Here is a 20,776-nt window from a genome sequence, read left to right as displayed (position 1 = left end):
ATTCCGGTTGAATAGAACGGTGGCTTAGTGAGTCGTAGCCGAGCTGGTGGGTAATCTGCCATCTTTGGTACATCGGGTTTTGCTCTCCATCTCCGGCACTCCAGACATGAATGTTGATGCTTTCGAATAGCTTTTTTGGATAATCCAAAACCTGCGTCTGATCTCGGCAAGAACTCGTTCTGGCCCAGGGTGCAGTAGTGACTCATCAAAATCCTTGACGATAAGCTTTGTCACGGGATGGCTTGGGTCCAGGATAACTGGATGGATAGTATCCAGGTCTAGTCCTTCAGCATGCCTTAACCTGCCACCGATTCTGAGTAGCTCCGTGGCTCCTTCATATTCTGGTGACAGAGATGCGAGACGACTGTCTGAAGGAAGAGTACGTCCAGCTTTGAGAGCTCTCAATTCTTCAGCAAAGCAGTCCTCTTGAGCCCTTTGTAACATCAGCTTCTCTGCTTGCAGAAAATCAGCAGCGGGAAAGTGTACTGTAGTATTAGCATCAGCCGCCCCGTGAAGGGAGCTAGCAGTTTCCTTAAGAAGCTCTTTCCAGTTGGAGAACTTACTGGGGTCTGGAAGTTGTGTTGGCAAGATGCTGGACATAGTTCCCATGAAGGTAGACTTCCTTAACTCTGTGGTGTCTGGTTCTACCTCAGATAAAGGCATGTTGGGCCACTCCCTCTCAGACAAATGGAGGAAATGTGGACCTTTGTTCCAGTGATGATCCTGTACCATTTCTTGCAGAGTGAGTCTGCGGGTTCTATCATCAGCTGGATTGTTTAGAGTATCAACATACCGCCATTGAACAGGATTGGTCAGGTTCTGGATTTCTGCAACGCGTGTTCCAACGAACACTTTATAACGGCAGGATTCTGATTTGATCCAATGTAGTACAGCTGTGGAGTCTGACCAAAGAGTGATGTGCTCAGGGGGTACTGCAAGCTCTGTCTCGATCACTCTAGCCAGCTGTGCACCTGTAAGCGCAGCACTGAGCTCAAGACGCGGAATAGACATCTGTTTACGGGGCGCGACTCTCGATCTGGCAAACACGAAGGAGACATAGACTCGTTGACTCTCATCTGTCGTCTGCATGTAGGCTACTGAATCATAGGCGCGCTCCAAGGCATCACAAAAAATTTGGATGTGACGGGTTGCGCTGGCAGTATCGGCGGTGGCTGGTGCATAGGGACGAGGCAGCTTGAGATGTTGCAAAGTGGGAATTTCCTGCACCCAGTTCAACCATTTTTCCAGAAGGTCAGCAGGTTGGATCTTGTCATGCCAGCTAATGTTGGCCTTCCACATGTCCTGAACCAGCACTGTACATCTTGTTGTGAATGGCACAATGTAGCCCAATGGGTCGTAAAGCTTGGCAAGGACACTTTAGACGTTACGAAGAGTAGCATCTGAAGATTCAGTATGGCGATGTTTGTAACTCAGGGTGTCGTTCAGACAGTCCCAGCAGGGTCCAAGCGTGGGCTCTTGGAGGTTGTCACTGGCCTTGGATAGCCATAGCTCACTGCTAGCCGACTGCGCCTTAGGAGGTAGATGTGCTACAACTTCAGGCATGTTACTAGCCCATTGCCGGATCTCGAAGCCTCCCTTGTTCAGAAGTGCTCGCAGATCATCGACTAGAACCTTGGCATACTCAGCTTTACTCATACTGTGGAGGCAATTGTCGACATAGAACGAGTGCTCGATCACATGCATGAGAGGAGAGTCTGGTTGTTCTTGGTCTCTGACATGCTGCTGGAGGGCAAAGACTGCACAACAGGGGCTGCACGTTGTTCCGAATGGTAACACCTCCCATTGGAATATGCATGGTTCAGATGTCCTCTGCATGTCACGCCATAGGAATCGTAAGAGTGGTTTATCACTGGGCAACAAGCGGATTTGGTGGAACATAGACTTAATATCTCCGCTGATGGCCACAGCATGACATCGAAACCGCATTAGGACTCCAATCATGGTCGGACCGAGCGTTGGTCCCGGCAGGAGTTGGTCATTCAGGGACAGGCTGTTAAAGGAGAAGGAACAGTTAAATACTACTCTGTCCTTTCCATTGTGGTGCACCATATGATGAGGTACATACCACGACTCTGTGGACTTTGCTGCCTCTTCTGTAGAGATTTCCGTGACATAACCAGACTGAATAAGTTTAACCATGTCATTGCAGTATGAGGCTGCTCGAGCATTATCCTTGGCCAACCGACGCTCAGTGCTGCGTAGGTTAGGCATCACGGCATCTTGCTGTGCATAAAGGCAGATTACTGGCTGACGACGCAACAGTGGAGTAGCGTAGCGCTGGGTACCATCCACAGATACACGTTCGGAGGCTGTCTGTAAGAGGATGAGTGCCTGTTGGTCTTGCTTGGAACGTGTTGCAGTCTTCTCACTGATATAGGGTACTGTGTCAATGTGCCAAAGACGTTCCACATTCCTGAGGAGTTCAGTATATGAAGACTCGGTGGAGATGTGCAGACAGGAAGACTGGTGAGAAGAGACTGGTATGATGTCAGAAGGACCTTGCAAGGACCAGCCTAGCCTTGTGGAGATGGCTATAGGACCGCCAGATGGACCTGCTCTGACTGGCTGTGTAGGAGTAAGAAGCTGAGGCATATCAGAGCCGATGAGGAGTAGAGGTTGGGCTCTGTGGATAGGCGTCAAAGGAAGTCCTTTGAGATGCTCATAGCGCTTCTGGAGAGCTGCTACTGGGTATGTGTGTTCAGATAAACTCAGACTGCTTGCAGTGAACGCATGTTGAATCCAAAACTTCTTGTTTGGCTTGAAGACGGGGGATACATGAAAGCTAACTGAGGAACCTTTCAGTTCTTTCACCTCTTGCTGGACTGTCCTCAGATAAAGTGTCTCTTTATGCTGAGAGAGTTGTAGTTGCTCTACAGCTTGTGGGAGGATAATCGTTCTCTCCGAACCATCATCGAGCACTGCAAATGTCTCAAGAGTGCGATCTCCATGTAGGCTAGTGACAATGCCCCTGAATTTTCGAGATACCCCTACCGGAGGTATAACTAAACCCAACAATGTTTTTCCTCATCTCTAAGGTCTCCCATATATGAAATGGATTCTTGGCTAAAAATATTTTACTGCAAAGATTGTTAAATTAACAGATATTGTTATACACCACAAAACCAATAAAGGACTAAAATATAGCCTGTCCGTATGGGAGTTAAGGCATATAAACTAATGCAGATCAATCACACAAGCTCTGAGAGCTTTGAAACTTGACATGTTTGTAGTCAGGAAGTTGATTTAACTACTAGAAAAGACTGGATGTGAATATCTTGATGTATGGAATAAATAGACACATGTAAACACATATCTAAAATAAGCGGACATGCACAAATTTAATATCTATGCAGAATGTTTTCATTTACTTTGTGCTTGCTTTGCATTATCATAGAAACACATATGATGGCTTGTTGGAAATGTGGAGTTGTGCTGAATGTAAATATATAATAAAAGAGAAGTGTTCTGTCACTCAATGTATGAGGTGTCCAAAATGAATGAAAATGGAACACTGACATAATTGAGTCCAAACCCATTCATTATCAGTGGTGAGAAGAATGTTGAGAAATTCAAATATAAGGGACATCAAAAAATATTTAATATGGCACCTTGTACTATATGGAAACAAAGATTGAAATCGAAAGATAACACCTTACCATAGCACAAACAGGAGACCAGGAGTTTTAACTTAATTAACTTTTTGATAAAACTATAACTTAACTTCACACAATACAACTTAAATTACTGTCTTAAATAAAACAAATGGCAATCTAACTAAAGAAACAAACACTTTTTGGGGAAATGAGCCCTGTCTTCTCAGGCTGTTTAGTTTATTTTCTAGCAGCAACCATTTGGAACATCAACTGCTTTTGGTAACCATTGGAGAAGGGTCTGGCTGCAGACTTGCACTTGCACTCTCAGACACTGCTTCTGCTAGCGACGTCACTTGCAGTCTATATTTTTTATTTTGTTCTATTTATTGATAACTTTTTGTTTGAATTTCCCAACATTTTATAACAGTTGCCATGTGGCGAAGACAAGAAAAAATAACCTAAATTACAATGTCAATTGCAATCGCTACTTGCACTCTGGTACCTGTGACTTCACTTGCAATCAACACAAATCTTGCATGTTGCCAGTGGAGACAAGACGCTGTGGTTGTGATTAAATGATTAAAACTAATTTAGTACTATAACATACAGGGTCCTGCAAGAAAAAGACAAGCACAGACCTTGGCCACAGAACAGCAGAATATGAACACAATGCACAAAGTCTTTCGTTAAGCGTTTTCCTCCTGTAGAAAAAAACTAACACTTAATGTGGCATAATGTATTCAGACACATTAAGTTCAATTAAAAGACCAAATTTGATATATAGTTATTATTCAATGTACTACAAGGCATGCAGATGGCTATGAACACAATGTGCAAACTTTGTCCTCCCATACAACATAACACTTAATGTGGCCTAATAACAGACTAAGATGATAAAGACAATTTAGTAGGCCTAGGCTATATGTCTTGTTGTTGACTCAAAGTATATACAGACCAGCGAATATGAACGGGCATTATGCATTAAGTGATTTTAAAAGGATCAGCTCCGTACAGGCAAGAAGACGAATACAGAACGCAGTGCGTTAAATTGTGCATTAAACGTTTTCCTCCAATAGAAAATCATTATAAATAAAACACATAATGTAGGTTAATGGACAAAGACAGTGATATAAACAAGTTGTAGACAGTTTATTCTATATGGAAAAATGCTTAATGTGAAACTTTGCATGTTGCGTTTATTCTGGGCTCACATGCTTGCCTGTACATATTAGTTGTGTATTTTAATAAAGTAGAGAAGCATGAGTTTGGCCTTTCTCATCTATGTCTATTATGCCACATTTTGCGGTATGTGAGGAAAATACTATATACATATTCCTTATATTAATGAACTGTACATTTAATTTGATATTTTAATAGCATCTTAATATATTAAGCCATGTTAAGTGTTTTTTTTTCTACGCTTAGCTAGAGACTTTGTGCAAATGTTCATATTCTGGTGTTCTGGCCATGGATTTGCCGATCTTGTCTTTTTCTTGCAGGACCCTGTACGTTATAGTACTAAATTAGTTTTAATAATTTAATCACCACCACAGCGTCTTGTCTCCATTGGCAACATGCACGATTTGTGTTGATTACTAGTGACGTCACAGGTAGCGGAGAGTTCAAGTAGCAATTTCAAGTGACATTTTAATTTAGTTTCTTTTTTCTTGTCTTCACCACCTGGCTTTATAAAATGTTGGGAAATTCAAACGAAAAGTAATAAAAAAAATAAACAAAATAAAAAATAAAGACTGCAAGTGATGTCACTAGCGGAAGTGCAAATGTCTGAGTGTGCAAGTCTGAGAGTGCAAGTACAAGCCTGCAGCCAGACCCTCTTGAAACATTTTGGGGTCAACCCCCCATGATGTTATAACTGCAACACACCACTCATCCACATTGTCATCAGTGACAAAGTGGGTCATATTTGGACAGTCAGGGCAAGAGCAAAACCCTGTGCAGGTCAAGCCCACAGAAAGACACTGGCATTTGGTGGCATCGGCACAGTTTCCGTCTGTACAGTAGATGTGGGTGAGGTCTCTAACTCCTTTAGGTGCTGGTGCCTTCTGGAACATCACAGATTAAATGCAGCCACCTTCTCTGAGCCTCCATCCTCTACCAACTGGGTTCCAGAGAAGAGTTTTGGCCAGGTGGCTGTGATGCCACACTGCTGTTTGGTACACGGCTCTCAGCACATGTTGCTGGAAGCCATCTTCTGTTGGGGGTAGATTTGCTGCTGACATATCTGTGGTAGATGCTAGTGTGTACCTCAGCTCATCCAGGTTGGTGCTAGGATGCCCATCTTGGTGCCTCTTGTTTGTCTTTCAAGATCTTTGATTGAGTGTTGGTCGTCATATCTATCAAAAACTATAACGACACAGCTGTTACCTTCCTTTCCCATTAAAGTTGCAATCTTTTTCCAGACACACTCACCCAGGTCATTGAACGTTTGAAAGGCTGAATCATTGAGCATTTGAAGAAGATCCATGCCATCAATGATATATGTTGATGGTTCTTTTACACTTGGCAGCTGCTGTTATCTTCTTTATGCTTCCATCATCAAAAAACAAAGAGGGTGGGACAAAATCATGTTTAATCTGAGATACGAGATTTTTATGACTTGGGAGCGGGGAGATATGAGGTTTTGCACTCATTGATAAGAATGATACAGACACAGACGTCGCTGCTGCCAGCAGAGTTCATCAAAGTCTGCGGTCGTGTCGAGACTTTTGACAAGAGATAAGGCTTTAAGGGGTAACTAAACCCCTGGTCAGAGCCTGACTCCACCCACTGGCAATATTTGAAAAATGCTGAAAAGTGGGCAGAGCACAGCGGAGATAGAGGGGACAAACCAAGGGCAGGGCTGAGCCGGTGGGGCGTGAACCTGAGACCCTCAGTGACAGATTAATTGACAGCTGCTGTTAGAGTCGCTAAAATGGAGAGTGACTCTAGTGACGCAAGTAGTTTTGCAACAGAGCGTTCATTTGAAGTAGAGGACTTTTCTCCCCCACCTTCACCTGAAGTGGAGGATGTCGAGGTGTCTGAGGACACAGGGCCAGGGCCTGAGCCATATCAATTCAAGCCACTGGCTCAAACTGCGGTCTTAACTCCCGGATTCTGATAGGCATCCGATGATGCTAGCGAAGCAGCCGTGCAAGAGAGAATGGGGCCAGTGTCCGAGTAAGGCACTGCGTCGCTTTTCAGCGTGAGCTGTGTGGAGCATTACAGCTGTGTGGAGCATTACCGAAGCATTACAGCTATGGATTCTTAACAAAACAAGCCTACTCAAATGTATCTAACCTAACGATTTTCATTTGTTATTGTAAGAAATGAAAAAAAAAAAAAAACAGAGTTATGCAAAGATAGGCTTACTTGGCGCCAGTAGACAGACCTTTTTTCTCCCATAAATAAAACCTGTTAGCCTACTTGGGGCATTTTACATGCACAGTGCCAACTTTGAGTCAGTAAAATAATAATAAAAACAATAATTTAATGCTGGTATCCAAAACATTTAATTCAATACAAGTAGAATTAGAAATTAGATACATTTTAAAACTTCAATGCACATGTATAATAAGCCTAGTAATAACCCTAGTACTATCGATCATAACATACTTCTACAGAGACTGGAAAACTGGGTTGGGCTTTCTGGGATGGTACTCAAATGGTTCAGGTCATACTTAGAAGGGAGAGGCTATTATGTGAGTCTAGGAGAGCATAAGTCTAAGTGGACGTCCATGACATGTGGAGTGCCACAAGGGTCAATTCTGGCACCGCTCTTGTTTAGCCTGTATATGCTTCCACTAAGTCAAATAATCAGAAAGAACCAAATTGCCTATCACAGCTATGCTGATGATACCCAGATTTACCTAGCCTTATCTCCAAATTACTACAGCCCAATAGGAGGAGTGGTTGTGTGGCAACAAAACAAACAGTATGGCGGGCTGTAAAGACGCAACGAGCACTTTCAAGTGAGTTAAGGCCCGTTCACACCAAGCACGATAACTATAAAGATAACTATAAAGATAATGATATTAGCGTCCACACCAGCGAACGATATTGTCTGTGTATTTTAAGCGGACGCGGCACGTCTGCTGCTTTAAATTCTCGAGCTCATTACAGCAGGATTGATTCTGATTGGTTGGCAATGTTTTATCATTAATCAGGGGGAAAAAAATCGTTCTGAAAGTGATTCCAACGATATAGTTATGGTGAGGACTCTGCTATTCTTTAATATTGAGAACGATTTTTAGAACTATATCTTTATCGTTATCTTTATAGTTATCGTGCTTGATGTGAACGGGCCTTTAGCGGGCAAAATCCTCAATATATAAGCACTTTAACATCTGAAGACCGGAGGAGGTTTGAAGAGAAGCTCAAAATTTGTATTGGTGACAAAATCGAAGCTATTCAAAGCCCATATGAGATCTGGGATGACAAAAAACGTTGGTCCAACTCGTCCGTGTCTTGGCCACCAATCTGCCGGGGAGACATTTATTCTCATTTAATAGAAACCCCTGGACCCTTCACTCATGAAAGATTAAAGGCTTTCAAAAGTCTGAAGGCCTATGATTATTTTGTTTCTCGAAAAGTTGGGCCAATCTTTTCTGTCAAACAGAAAGCAGTGATTGTGCTAAAAGCAGAGATTAGACCTGGCCAAGCAGTCACAGCATGATTTGCATCTCCCGTGGGTGATCGCCAAAGAGAACGCCGAAATAATCACTGCTCACTGCGACTGCAAAGCCGGGTAAGTCTTCATTGATCAGTGTTCTTATTTACTTATTTATTTACTGAAAATGTAGTGACTGTTGTACCAATTCAATTGTTTTCAGTGTGAGACTTTCAATGGCGTCTGTACTAATGGTGAAAAATTGTATATCACAGCTTACACATTTCTCCTTCTTTCAAATCCAGTCTTGGAGAAACATGCAGTCATGTAGCAGCTTTAATGTTTAAAGTAGAAGCAGCTGTCAGGATAGGACTTACAAATGTTGCATGTACTAGTGAGGCTTGCAGCAAAGCACAGCTACAGAATGATGTGAGGAACATAGTCTGGGTGCTGTGGATTGCGGTTTGGGACACCTGAATCAGAAAGCGAAAACTTTTTATGAGGCCCCCAACTAACCGTACAATCGACCACATAGCAAAAGTGAACCATCCTCTTCTCTAAATCCTCCTCCAAACATGCAAAACAATCAAATTACAGGTATCTAGCGGGGTTTCCTGCCACACGATTCCCATGATGCAACGCTACAAACATAAACAATGACGTCACAAAAGATCCGCCTATTGACTCCCTCTGCCAATGCATTGATAAAATTTATAGTTTCTTCAGCTAAACAAGGAAAAAACTGAAGTCATTGCATTTGGAAACAAACATGAAGTGTTCAAGGTGAATGCATACCTTGACTCTAGGGGTCAAACAACTAAAAATCATGTCAGGAATCTTGTTGTGATTCTGGAGACCGGTCTGAGTTTCAGTAGTCATGTCAAAGCAGTAGCTAAATCAGCATATCATCTCAAAAACTTTGCAAGAATTAGAGGTTTTGTTTCCAGCCAAGACATGGAGAAACTTGTTCATGCCTTTATCACCAGCAGGGTGGACTATTGTAATGGGCTCCTCACCGGCCTTCCCAAAAAGACCATTAGACAGCTGCAGCTCATGCAGAACGCTGCTGCCAGGATTCTGACTAGAACCAGAAAATCTGAGCATATTACACCAGTCCTCAGGTCCTTACACTGGCTTCCAGTTAAATATAGGATTGATTTTAAAGTACTTTTACTCGTATATAAGTCACTAAATGACCTAGGACCGAAATATATTGCAGATATGCTCACTGAATATAAACCTAACAGAGCACTCAGATCACTAGGATCGAGTCAGTTAGAAATACCAAGGGTTCACACAAAACAAGGGGAGTCCGTCTTTAGTTACTATGCCGCCCGCAGTTGGAATCAGCTTCCAGAAGAGATCAGATGTGCTAAAACACTAGTCACATTTAAATCGAGACTCAAAACCCATCTGTTTAGCTGTGCATTTATTGAATGAGCACTGTGCAATGTCCGAACTGATTGCACTATATTTTCACAGTTTTTTATGTAAAATCATTTTCTAACTGTTTTTAAATTCATTTTAGTTAAGTAGTTTTTTTCATAATTTTAAAAGTTTTAAAATTGCTTGTGTTTATTATTATTATTTTTCTTCATGATTATTTTACTTTATTTTATGTAAAGCACTTTGAATTACCATTGTGTATGAAATGTGCTATATAAATAAACTTGCCTTGCCTTGCCTAGTAATAAGTAGACATTTAAAATACATCAATAACTGATATCATAGTTTAAAATAGATAAAATCAGAGTTAAGGCTTGCTTTATGTGTTGCTCGACGAGGATTTCTCAATCGTTGCGACTTTAAATCCTGAGAACATAAAATGCCGTGGAGTGAAGAAGAGGTGGCGTTACGAGGATTCTCAGACAGTTGAAGTGTCCAATGGAGTTAAGAGATTTGCTCTCAATCTATTTTCAACACTTTAGATTGTTTACCACGTGGGGTTTGACCAATAGCATTGAATTGTGAAAAAATATGAAATAGACAAAATTTGGACATGCGAGGATTCTGCCCGTCAGTGACGATATTTTAATAAAGGTGTTCCATTCCAATGTTAACCTGATTCAATTGGATCTGTGGTTCATATGAATTGTATAGTATACTGTGCATTATGAAATGTATCATTATTAAATGTATCATATATATAGATCAGCACTTACCTAATGTAAGTTACTTTGCAGTAACCATGAATTCAACATTCTTCTCACCACTGATAATGTGATTTGGACTTGAGGCTATTTTGTCCAGCGTTCTTTCATTTTGGACACCTCATACATTGATTGACAGAACACTTCTCTTTTATTATATATTTACATATTTGGTATTGCTAGATTCAGCACAACCCCACCTTTCCATCAAGCCATCATATGTGTTTCTGTGATAATGCCAGGCAAAGCAAGCACAAAGTAAATGAAAACATTCTGCATAGATATTAAATTTGTCCGCTTATTTTAGATATGTGTTTACATGTGTCTATTTATTCCATACATCAAGATATTCACATCCAGTCTTTTCTAGTAGTTAAATCAACTTCCTGACTACAAACATGTCAAGTTTCAAAGCTCTCAGAGCTTGTGTGATTGATCTGCATTAGTTTATATGCCTTAACTCCCATACGGACAGGCTATATTTTAGTCCTTTATTGGTTTTGTGGTGTATAACAATATCTGTTAATTTAACAATCTTTGCAGTAAAATATTTTTAGCCAAGAATCCATTTCATATATGGGAGACCTTAGAGATGAGGAAAAACATTGTTGGGTTTAGTTCTACCTCCGGTAGGGGTATCTCAAAAACTAAAGCACTTTTTGACCATTTGTCACTAGCCTATTATGAGCCAATCACATGAATGCTTTCACACAGCATGATATGCCTGTGGTGTTGCATATTAAAGCCAATATGAAATTGTATGAAAATACAGATGTTTAGATTACAATTCAGGTTTACTTTTTTATCATTTTTATATAAATTTATAAATGTCTCAATACATATAGCCCAGTGACTGCAGAAAAAAGTTAACCATGGATTCATAAATTTGCAATAGGAAATTATTTAATTTTATTTAAATATTTTAATGAAAGACAAAAAATTACACCGTTTTGAATATTTAAATATATCTAAATATTCTTTTGGATGCAATATAGAAGTCACTTTAATTATAATAATTCGGTCCCTACATGAAGAGAGAGTCAGTGGTCCACTGCAAGAGGAAAGTGACTCTCCGGCTGCGCAAAGTGAGTCGCTGGCTGCATGAGGAAAGTGAATCGTTCACTTAGGCCTGGTTCACACGGGATGATTTTAAAATTGTCGGCAGATTTTCCAAACCTGAGAGACCCCACACACGGCGATAAAAAATCACGGGTCTAACAGTTTTGGTCGCTCCGTGTGTGGTGTGCAGCCACACGGCAATATCAACACATCACACACGAACCGATTTGACTCCCGAGCATTCCCAGGTCAGACGGGAAATCTCGCAAAATCCCTCGAGATCAAACGTGACTTTAGAGTAAACAATCATGGCGGACGAAGAGGATGCAGTGGCCATAGTTTGTGCTTTGTTTTTAACGGGAAAAAAAACATAAGAAAAATAAGAAAAGGCGATGGTCAAAGAGGTGGAGACGACGCGAGCATGGACTATACTTGCTATATCATGATATGGAGATAAGTTGTTGTTTTATCTCATAGAAATGTTGTTACGTACTACACAGATTAATAACCGTTGAAATAAACGTTCATATATTAGTTTCCATGTACTCTGGTGGACTGCAGTTGTGGATGTAGTTATGCCCATCGACTTTATTTGTATTTGTTATATTATATACGCCGGCTGTTTTGATTTTGTTTCCCGGTACTATCACTGCCTCGTCACCTCGCGTTCTGATTGGCTACACGCCACAGTCCACAGGCTGCATGATTGTTTGTCCTCGGGGGACACCACACACGAGAAGAAATCGGGCAAAATAAATCCAACATGTTGGATATCCCCGATTTGAGATCGGAGCGGTCCCGACATTCTTCCGAGCAGAGGAGATTAGTCTTAACACACCACACACGGCAGGAATATTTGATCAGATTATTTTACGATAATCGGAGCATCCTAAGATTGTCGGAAGGGCTGAATCGGGGCTAAAATCGGCCCAATTATCCTGCCGTGTGAACCAGCCTTTAGGAAAGTGAGTCGTTCGCTGCGTGACTCGTGAGGAAAGTGAATCGTTCGCTTATGAAAGTGAGTCGTTCGCTGCGTGACTCGTGAGGAAAGTGAATCGTTCGATGAGGAAAGTGAGTCGTTCGCTGCGAGAGGAAAGTGACTCTCCGGCTGCGCAAAGTGAGTCGCCGGCTGCGTGAGGAAAGTGAATCGTTCGCTGAGGAAAATGAGTCGTTCGCTGCGTGACTCGTGAGGAAAGTGAATCTTTCGATGAGGAAAGTGAGTCGTTCGCTGCGAGAGGAAAGTGACTCTCGGAAAGTGAGTCTCCTGCTGCGCAAAGTGGGTCGCCGGCTGCGTGAGGAAAGTGAGTTTTTCGCTGCGCGAGGAAAGTGAATCGTTCGCTGAGGAAAGTGAGTCGTTCGCTGCGCGAGGAAAGTGAATCGTTTGCTGAGGAAAGTGAGTCGTTCGCTTCGTGTGGAAAGTGAGTTGTTCGCTGAGGAAAGTGAGTCGTTCGCTGATTGGCTCATAAGTAAACAATCCCCCACGTGGGGTGCATTCTTGTGATTGGCTAAAACAAGGGAGATATCTGATTGGTTGCAGATCATTCCCTGTTTAAAAAAAGGCATTTGTGTGTCGAGTCAAGTCAGGGGAGTCTCAAAATTCACACACGAATGCAGTGAAGTTCACAGACCGCAAGCAGTTTGTAAATCAAGATATATGTGTGTGCATCAGAAATACATTTCTGAATCTTGTCCTGTGCATTTGTGAATCTTGAGTGCATTTGTAAATGTTGTTTGCATTTCTGAATTGTGTGTGTATTTCTGAATTTGTGTGCATTTTTGAATTTTGTATGCATTTGTGAATCTTCTGTGCTTTTAAAATTTTGTGTGTGCATTTGTAAATTTTGTGCGCATTTGTGTATCATGTGTGTGTATTTATGAATCATGTGTGTGCATGTATGAATCCTATGTGTGCATATGTGAATGAAGAGTGTGCATTTATCTTTATTGAGACTCTTTTGGCTCCATAAAGGTCAATGTTATTTTTTATTTATTTTGTGAGCCCCTCTGGATTTTAACGAACTACATGGGATATAGGAATATGTCACATCCAAATCTCTTTCAGTTTCAATTTACAGTAAATGCAGCCTCATCTTGTAAACTTGTGGTGAACAGCTTCTGTTTAAAGGAAATGTAATCTCATCTTGTGTAGTTGTCGAGTGTTATGTGTTTCTGATTCTGCTAAATGCAGCTTTTGTGGTATATATATATATATATATATATATATATATATATATATATATATATATATATATATATATTAGGGGTGTAACGGTTCACAAAATTCACGGTTCGGTTCGATACGATACACTGATGTCACGGTTCGGTTCGGTTCGGTTCGATACAGCAAAATGTAAAAACATCTCAACTTTTCAGAATGCCGCAAGCGCACCGCGGGTCATGTGACAAGAACTAACCAATCAGCTTCATCCTTTCCCGTAACAACGTTGAGAGCTCAGCCAAGATGAAGGATCAGCTGATCATAGTTGTATATGGATTGCAATTTTGAAATAAATTTAGTAGCAGAGCTACTGCAAGCGATTTTTAGAGCTGCAAATCCATTTATCCTTCGCTGAAATTTCCGCGTCTCATGGAGAGAGCACGTCATTGTTGCTTAGCAAAGACAGACGCCTCATGAGCGCTTCTGCCCGAGCGCTTTGGAAAGGAGGAGAAAGACGCGCTTAGCGTTTTCCATGCGTTTTTAGGAGCGATATGTGAACGGCCCCTAAGGCGCTCGCTCACTCAGCACGCGCTGAAGGCTCGTTGCAAAATGTCGAATGCCTTTAACAGACCAGAAATATAAGATCCTAAAATAACCAACAGGTCTGGTGTTTGGGTTGGATTCCCTGTAAGCTATAGTTTCTAAATGCTGCAGGGATAGTTTGCTGCGTGCATGTTTCTCCTTTTTTTCGTCTTTTCCCGCTGGTGTTTTTTTTTTTTTTTTTTTTATTCCCGCTGGTGTACCCTGTCATGTTGCAGATGCGACATACCGTTGTTTTTTTATCCACCACTCTCTTGCCATCACCATTATAGCTTAAAGGGAATCCAAAGTGCACCCAAACACCATACCTGTTGGTTATTGGAGGATCTTCTCATTTCTAGTCTGTTAAACGCATTGGCTATTTTGCAACGAGCCTTCAGCGCGTACTGAGTGAGCGAGCGCCTGCTGAGTAGCCTAACATAAACATATAAGATGGTGTTTTTTTCTTCTTCGGGAGTGTCAGGGGCGTTGCCTGTTACGTTGTTTGGGTTATTGGGCTACCTTGTTGAACGCATATCATTATATTTCTCTCTCTCTCTCTCTTTTTTTTTTTTCAAATATAATTAATTACTCCAACGAACCGTTCGGTATACATAATGCGTACCGCGTACCGAACCGAAAGCGTCGTACCGAACGGTTCAATACGAATACGCGTATCGTTACACCCCTAATATATATATGTCCAACAGCTTTAGTATGATGTGTTAATATTTTTGTTAGTCAGTATTTTGATTAAATTGCAGTTAACATGTTTGTGTAGTACAAATCCAAAATTCTAACGTACAGGGATTGTACTTTCAAAAAACCCTATCACAAATTGCCCCAAACCTGTATGAATTTCCTTTTTGCTGTGGTGTTTTTTTTTTTTTTTTTTTTGAGAAGCAGGGACTGGACACAACAAATTACAGACATATTCTGTTCAGGGAAAGTAGGACTTCAAACTGGGCATAAGGTTTACTTTAAGTAAACAGACCCAAAGCAAACAGACAATGAGTATATGGACAACTCTATTTGCTTTGGTTTTAACTTTGTGGTTATGGGGTATGGAGTGTAGACTGAAGAGGGAAAAGATATAGAGCATGTTAGCATAAGGCTGCAACATAATGTGTTGCAAAGACAAAAAATAAATAAATTTGCACCTAATGGATACATAAAAGCAATTAAAAACAAATGTCTGCACCAATGTGCATTTGGGAGTGTATATTATGCATGCCAATGTGTAATCGACATCTTGGATAACTGAAAAGAGCTAGATCATGTTGGGGTGGGGTGGGACTTGAATTATGCTGCAAACATTACATAAGCCTTGCAAAAATGAAAGTGAAATTAAAACGGATACATATATAACGGTTCTGGTGTGGGTCTGATTTTAGTATCTTCTGCTGAGACACGTCAGATGTGCTCAAGGACAGAGTTGATATAAATATATTGAAGAGAGAAAAATGGGATCATCAGAGTCAACACCACCAAATCCAGGTGAGAGGATCTTTTTTACCACTTTTAATTTTTAAATATCTATACACATTTATTCTCAGACAGACATGCTACTCTATAACTGTTGTTAACTCCTATATATGTATACGACCTACATATTTTTTTTTTCCAAAGAATTGGATAAACCATGGAGGAAATTTGACTGGGGGTAAGTTACAAATACTGTATAAGAATAATAATTATAAAGAAACAAATACCATATGGTGAGAAAAATAAAAAAATATTAATTATTATAAGAATTATGAATATGCAAATAAGCTATTTACAGATGTAGAATCCTGAGATGTATTATGTATTGTTCAGGTGCATAGCCTGAGGGGGAAAATAACTGTTCTCATGTGGATTATTTAGATATAATGTATATATATATAGTTATGTGCAGGATGATGATGCATAAGCCAATTTGTTATAAGTAAATAAATATTTACCAATTTAGTTTTAAGCAAAAAATGTAAAATATAAAAAAAAGAGGTAAGTATAGATTTTTAATGTAGTGAAGTTGTAAAATTTTCATATGCCAACACGATGCTTGTAACAATTGTAGAATATGAACATTTAAACAAATAAGATCTAAATATTGTCTTAATTACCTAAAATGACATGATGTAAACATAAGTTCATAAATGTATTGTTAATTCTTATGGGAAATTTGTGGTACATAATTTCATTAAAGGAAACAAAGTATTATATTCTATTCCAGACATAGACAATATGACTCAATTGTACCACATAACAAAACAAATGTGTTTTCTTTAAACAGACAGAAAGAAAACCTAAAAAAAAAGCTTGAAAACTTCTGTCCAAGTCATCCAGAAGTAAAGGACATCAAGATCCTGGTAGCTGGAGAAATTGGAGCAGGAAAGTCCAGCTTTATTAACTCACTCGATAGCACCTTTCTGGGACGGATCTCCTCTAGAGCACTAGTTAATTCAGCTGATGGTGACAGTCATAGTTTCACTCAAAATGTAGGTATTTGCAACCTATAGGTGCATGTCTTTTATAAAAGACCCAGAAATGTTGACCCAAACTTGGGCGTTGTAAGCATTTTGGCTAATCATATGAAGATTTCTAGAAAAAATATTCACAAATATGTTTGGTCATGATTTGCAGCTCAAAGGATTCACCATCAGAAGTGGGGGAAAAAAATTGCCCTTCGTCTTCAAAGACATCATGGGCTTGGAACCTAAAGCATTGGCTGGGTCTCAAATAGAAGACATCATCAATGCTGTGTATGGTCACGTGAAGGACGGCTATAAAGTAATAAACCTATTCATTAATTGATCAAATAACAGATTTGTGTGTGTGTAATTTTATCTGATGTTTAACACATTTTACTGAATTTCCAAACTTAGTTCAACGAAGAGAAGCCACTCAATTTTAAGGATCAACAATTCAACCAAAACCCCAACCTCTCCGACCAGTGTTTCTGCCTGGTTTATGTTATACCTGCAGATATATTCCAATACACAGATGATCGTCTTATTGACAAGCTGAAGGTCATCCGCAAGAGAATCAGTGAAAAGGGTAAAACTGCCCCCTAAATGATTTTCACTCATGAACTCACATACATTACATAACATTGGAGAGAGTAGTCAGTATAATGATAGTGGGTTGGGTTTGTGTGACATGTTTTGTTATTGTGTAAGTGGACAACATCACATACAGTACAAGTTGCAAGAAAATAATAAGTAACTCTCAAGTTTGATTATTTACATTGCCTGTCGGCCAGTATGTGGATCATTTATAGCCTAGACATATAAACCTTTCAACAAACTCTGCCACACATATGCTCAATTTTGAGAAAAAATATTTAACTTTTACATTGCCTCTACACTTCCTGTAGGGATTCCTCAAGTGGTTGTCATGACTAAAGTGGATGAAGCATGTCCACTGGTCAATAAAGATCTGAAGAAGATTTACTCTAGCAACAAAATCAAGGAGAAGGTGTGTGATATCATTCAAAGACATTCATGTGACACTTGCTGTGACCTTTACATAATAGCCTATGTTGATCTGATCGATAGTCATGTCTGTTTTTCAGATTTTCTTATATTCTCACATTCTGTTTCTGTCCAGATGGAGTTGTGCAGTGCTAAAGTAGGTGTGCCAATGACAAACATATTCCCTGTGAAGAACTACCACAATGAGATCGACACAGATGATGACATTGACGTTCTGTTACTAAAGGCTCTTGAACAGATTGTTCAGCTTGCTGATGATAGATTGGAGGATATTGATAGCTACTGAGAAAAATAAAGTAATTTCTGCAATTCTCAGTGTAGTTTTTCTAATAAACTTTGCTTTGCTCACCATGAGCATCTAATGTAAGATGCTTTGGATAAAAGCACCAGCTAAATGCTTAAATGTAAATGTAAATTCAGGATTCAGAATTTAGCCATGAGTATCGTAGTCCTTGGCTTTGACCGGCATGTGCAACTTATTTCAGCAGATAATCTTGACCATTGCAAAATTTGTCTTTGAATGAATCTCTATTCCAGTGGCTACTGTGATCAGTGTTGTGGGTAACGCCTTACAAAGTAACGCGTTAGAGTACTCTAATTACTTTTTTCCATTTGTAACTTAACGCGTTAGTTTCGTGCGTAAGTAATCAGTAACTTCGTTATTTTTTTTAAAAAGTAGTCCGTTATTTTAAGGAAAGGAAAATCCCGACTGCAGCCTGCTTTTTGTCAGACAGTATGCCTAGGTCTACTGTGCCACCTGCGGATGTATCAGCGGAGCCGAAGCTCTGTGATCGTAAAGTCAATGGCTGTGATGCGTCTGTGCCCTGCGCCTGACCCTGTGTGTGTGTGTGTGGGTTTTTTTTTTTTTTTCGAACTCCCGGCAAGATAGCAGAGAGGACAGCGTTTGGTTTATGGAAGTACGCACATCATTTTCAATTTGTCAACGAAAAAGAAATCGACTGTCGGACAAATGTTTCGAAAATCTGCTTCTGCTACGTTTTAATCACTACTTTGAAGAGTATAAATGTAAGAGGACTGTGTTACAGCGAATTTAGGCTTGTGACTGTGAGTGACACTTTAATAATAATTAGTTCGCCTATTAAGCGATTTGTCATTTGCCTGTGTGGCAGTGAAGGATTTAATTCGGTTTGTTATCATTTTTGTTTGACAGGCAGCTGTTAATTTCTGTTAGATCGTTGGCTGGCTGGTTGTTCATCATTTCTAAATGGATTTAAATCTGCAAGCCTGTTTAAGGTTGTGTTTACAAGTAAGCATAATTGTACTTTGATAACTGCATTATGTAAAGTTAAAGAAAAATCAGGAGTTATCTTGTGGTGCTCATAATATACAGTAGCCTAGGCTACCCGGGCTGGGTAGGTGCGAATTTTGATTAATAATATGTTCTGTGATAATAAATAAATAAAACGCCATGTGGAATAGCCTATTGCTGACTGTCTTTCCTGTTATTGTTATCCTGCAGTGTTAATTTAGTCGGATGAATGACGTTATTCATTGTCGGGAGTCACGACTTCTAGGTGCATTTAAAGGGGCCGGGGGCTGTGTCTGTCATGTGTGAGCCGCTGCAAACGGCTTTTAATTTTTGGTAACGCATGAGTACTCTAACGCGTTACTTTTATGAATAGGTAACGCTGTATCGTAACTAATTACTTTTAATTGATGGTAACGTTGTAACTTAACTAACTACTTTCCAAAGTAACTATACCCAACACTGACTGTGATTTCCCAAGTATATATGGCACAAACTAGTAGCCTACTGTAATACTTGGGAAGTCTGGGCCTAATGGTTAGAGAGTCAGACTCGCAATTCAAAGGTTGTGAGTTTGAGTCTTAGGCTAGCAGGAATTGTAGGTGTGGGGAGTAAATGTACAGTCCTCTTCTCACCTTCTCCACCTTCATCTTCATGTTAGTGCATGCGTGCGAGTGTGAGCACTTTGGATGGGTTAAATGCAGAGCATGAATTCCGAGCATGGGTCACCATACTGGCTGTATGTCACATCACTTTCAAACAGTGGCTAAACAGCAGCAATAAATATCTACTGCAAGTTAGGATGTCTGAAATTAAGAAAAAAAATTTTTTTAATGCAGATTCCAAGCTGAAAATGTATTTTCATTAACTGTATTAATTTATGTAATCATTTTTCACATTATAATTATAATGAATACTTTTAAAGTATGACATAACTGAATTCAATGATGAACTGCCTTTAACTATCATTTTGCATTATTGAGACACTGTTTTCCAAATGAATGTTGTTCAGTGCTTTGACGCAATGTATTTTGTTTAAAGCACTATATAAATAAAGGTGATTGATTGATTGATAAAGTGCTACACCAACCTGAACAAAACTTATGGGGTCTGTTGTATTATTTTCTTTTCACATGGCACAAGATGGCTTTCTTGAATGTCTGTTACACAAAAAATGACAGTGGTTCTGGCAAAAAAAAAAAAAAAAAAAAAAAAAAAACAACATTTCTCCAATTGCTAAATGTTTTTAAACAAAATTTCTTCACTGCATCTTAAAGGAAAGATACTAGAAAGCAAGAGGCTTGGTTTTAAGGAGGGGCTTAAAAGTTCAGAGGGGGTGCTAAAAAAAACTAATTAACCTGAGTGAAACTAATGAACATCTATGAGCTTCAGCTATCTAAATACAATGCAAATTCAGACATCTTGTGTTTTTAATATACAGCAACTTTATTTTAGTTTTTCTGTGGTATTAAACTTCTCATATGCCAGTTATTACTAATATAACTTCTAATGCCAAGTGCTAAATATTACATTTACAAATTAAGACAATAGGAGTGCACTGAAAAGAGAGGAAATAGGGATTTTTATATATTTTTATATATATTTCTTTTCTTTTTTTTTCTTTTTTTTTACACTATTTAGTCACTTTTTTTTCTGACCATCAAGTGTCAGTCACTCTCAGTGCCAACTGGCAGGAAAACATGGGAAATTCTAACCATTTTATTTTATTTTTTACAGTAGATAAAGTACTGACATTATTTCCACATAATTTAACTATTACCCATAACTATTTCCACACAGTGGCATAGCGGACGTGCACACAGGGCAAGCACTGGTGGGGCCCCACAATAACCTCTCTGTGCTGCGA

At 39.6% G+C, this 20,776-nt stretch overlaps 1 protein-coding gene and 1 long non-coding RNA gene across 2 annotated transcripts; one reads left to right on the top strand and one right to left on the bottom strand.

Moving 5' to 3' along the window:
• The first annotated feature begins 15,519 nt into the window (after positions 1–15,519).
• LOC127948349 (interferon-induced protein 44-like) lies at positions 15,520–17,928 on the top strand. Its single transcript, XM_052544771.1, has 7 exons — positions 15,520–15,663; positions 15,796–15,829; positions 16,442–16,646; positions 16,792–16,938; positions 17,034–17,205; positions 17,525–17,625; positions 17,758–17,928. Exons 1-7 carry the CDS (start codon positions 15,630–15,632, stop codon positions 17,926–17,928), a joined length of 864 nt encoding a protein of 287 aa, XP_052400731.1. The 5' UTR covers positions 15,520–15,629.
• Positions 17,929–17,974: 46 nt separating this feature from the next.
• LOC127948350 (uncharacterized) lies at positions 17,975–20,069 on the bottom strand. Its single transcript, XR_008152065.1, has 2 exons — positions 19,373–20,069; positions 17,975–18,182 (listed from the first exon to the last, which is right to left on the bottom strand). It is a non-coding gene; the product is annotated as an uncharacterized LOC127948350 (long non-coding RNA).
• Positions 20,070–20,776: the final 707 nt, after the last annotated feature.

This window comes from Carassius gibelio, chromosome B1 (genome assembly GCF_023724105.1).
Source record: "Carassius gibelio isolate Cgi1373 ecotype wild population from Czech Republic chromosome B1, carGib1.2-hapl.c, whole genome shotgun sequence".
NCBI lineage: Eukaryota > Metazoa > Chordata > Actinopteri > Cypriniformes > Cyprinidae > Carassius > Carassius gibelio.
The sequence above is the reverse complement of the archived record's forward strand: the minus strand, read 5'-3'. Positions and strand labels throughout refer to the sequence as shown.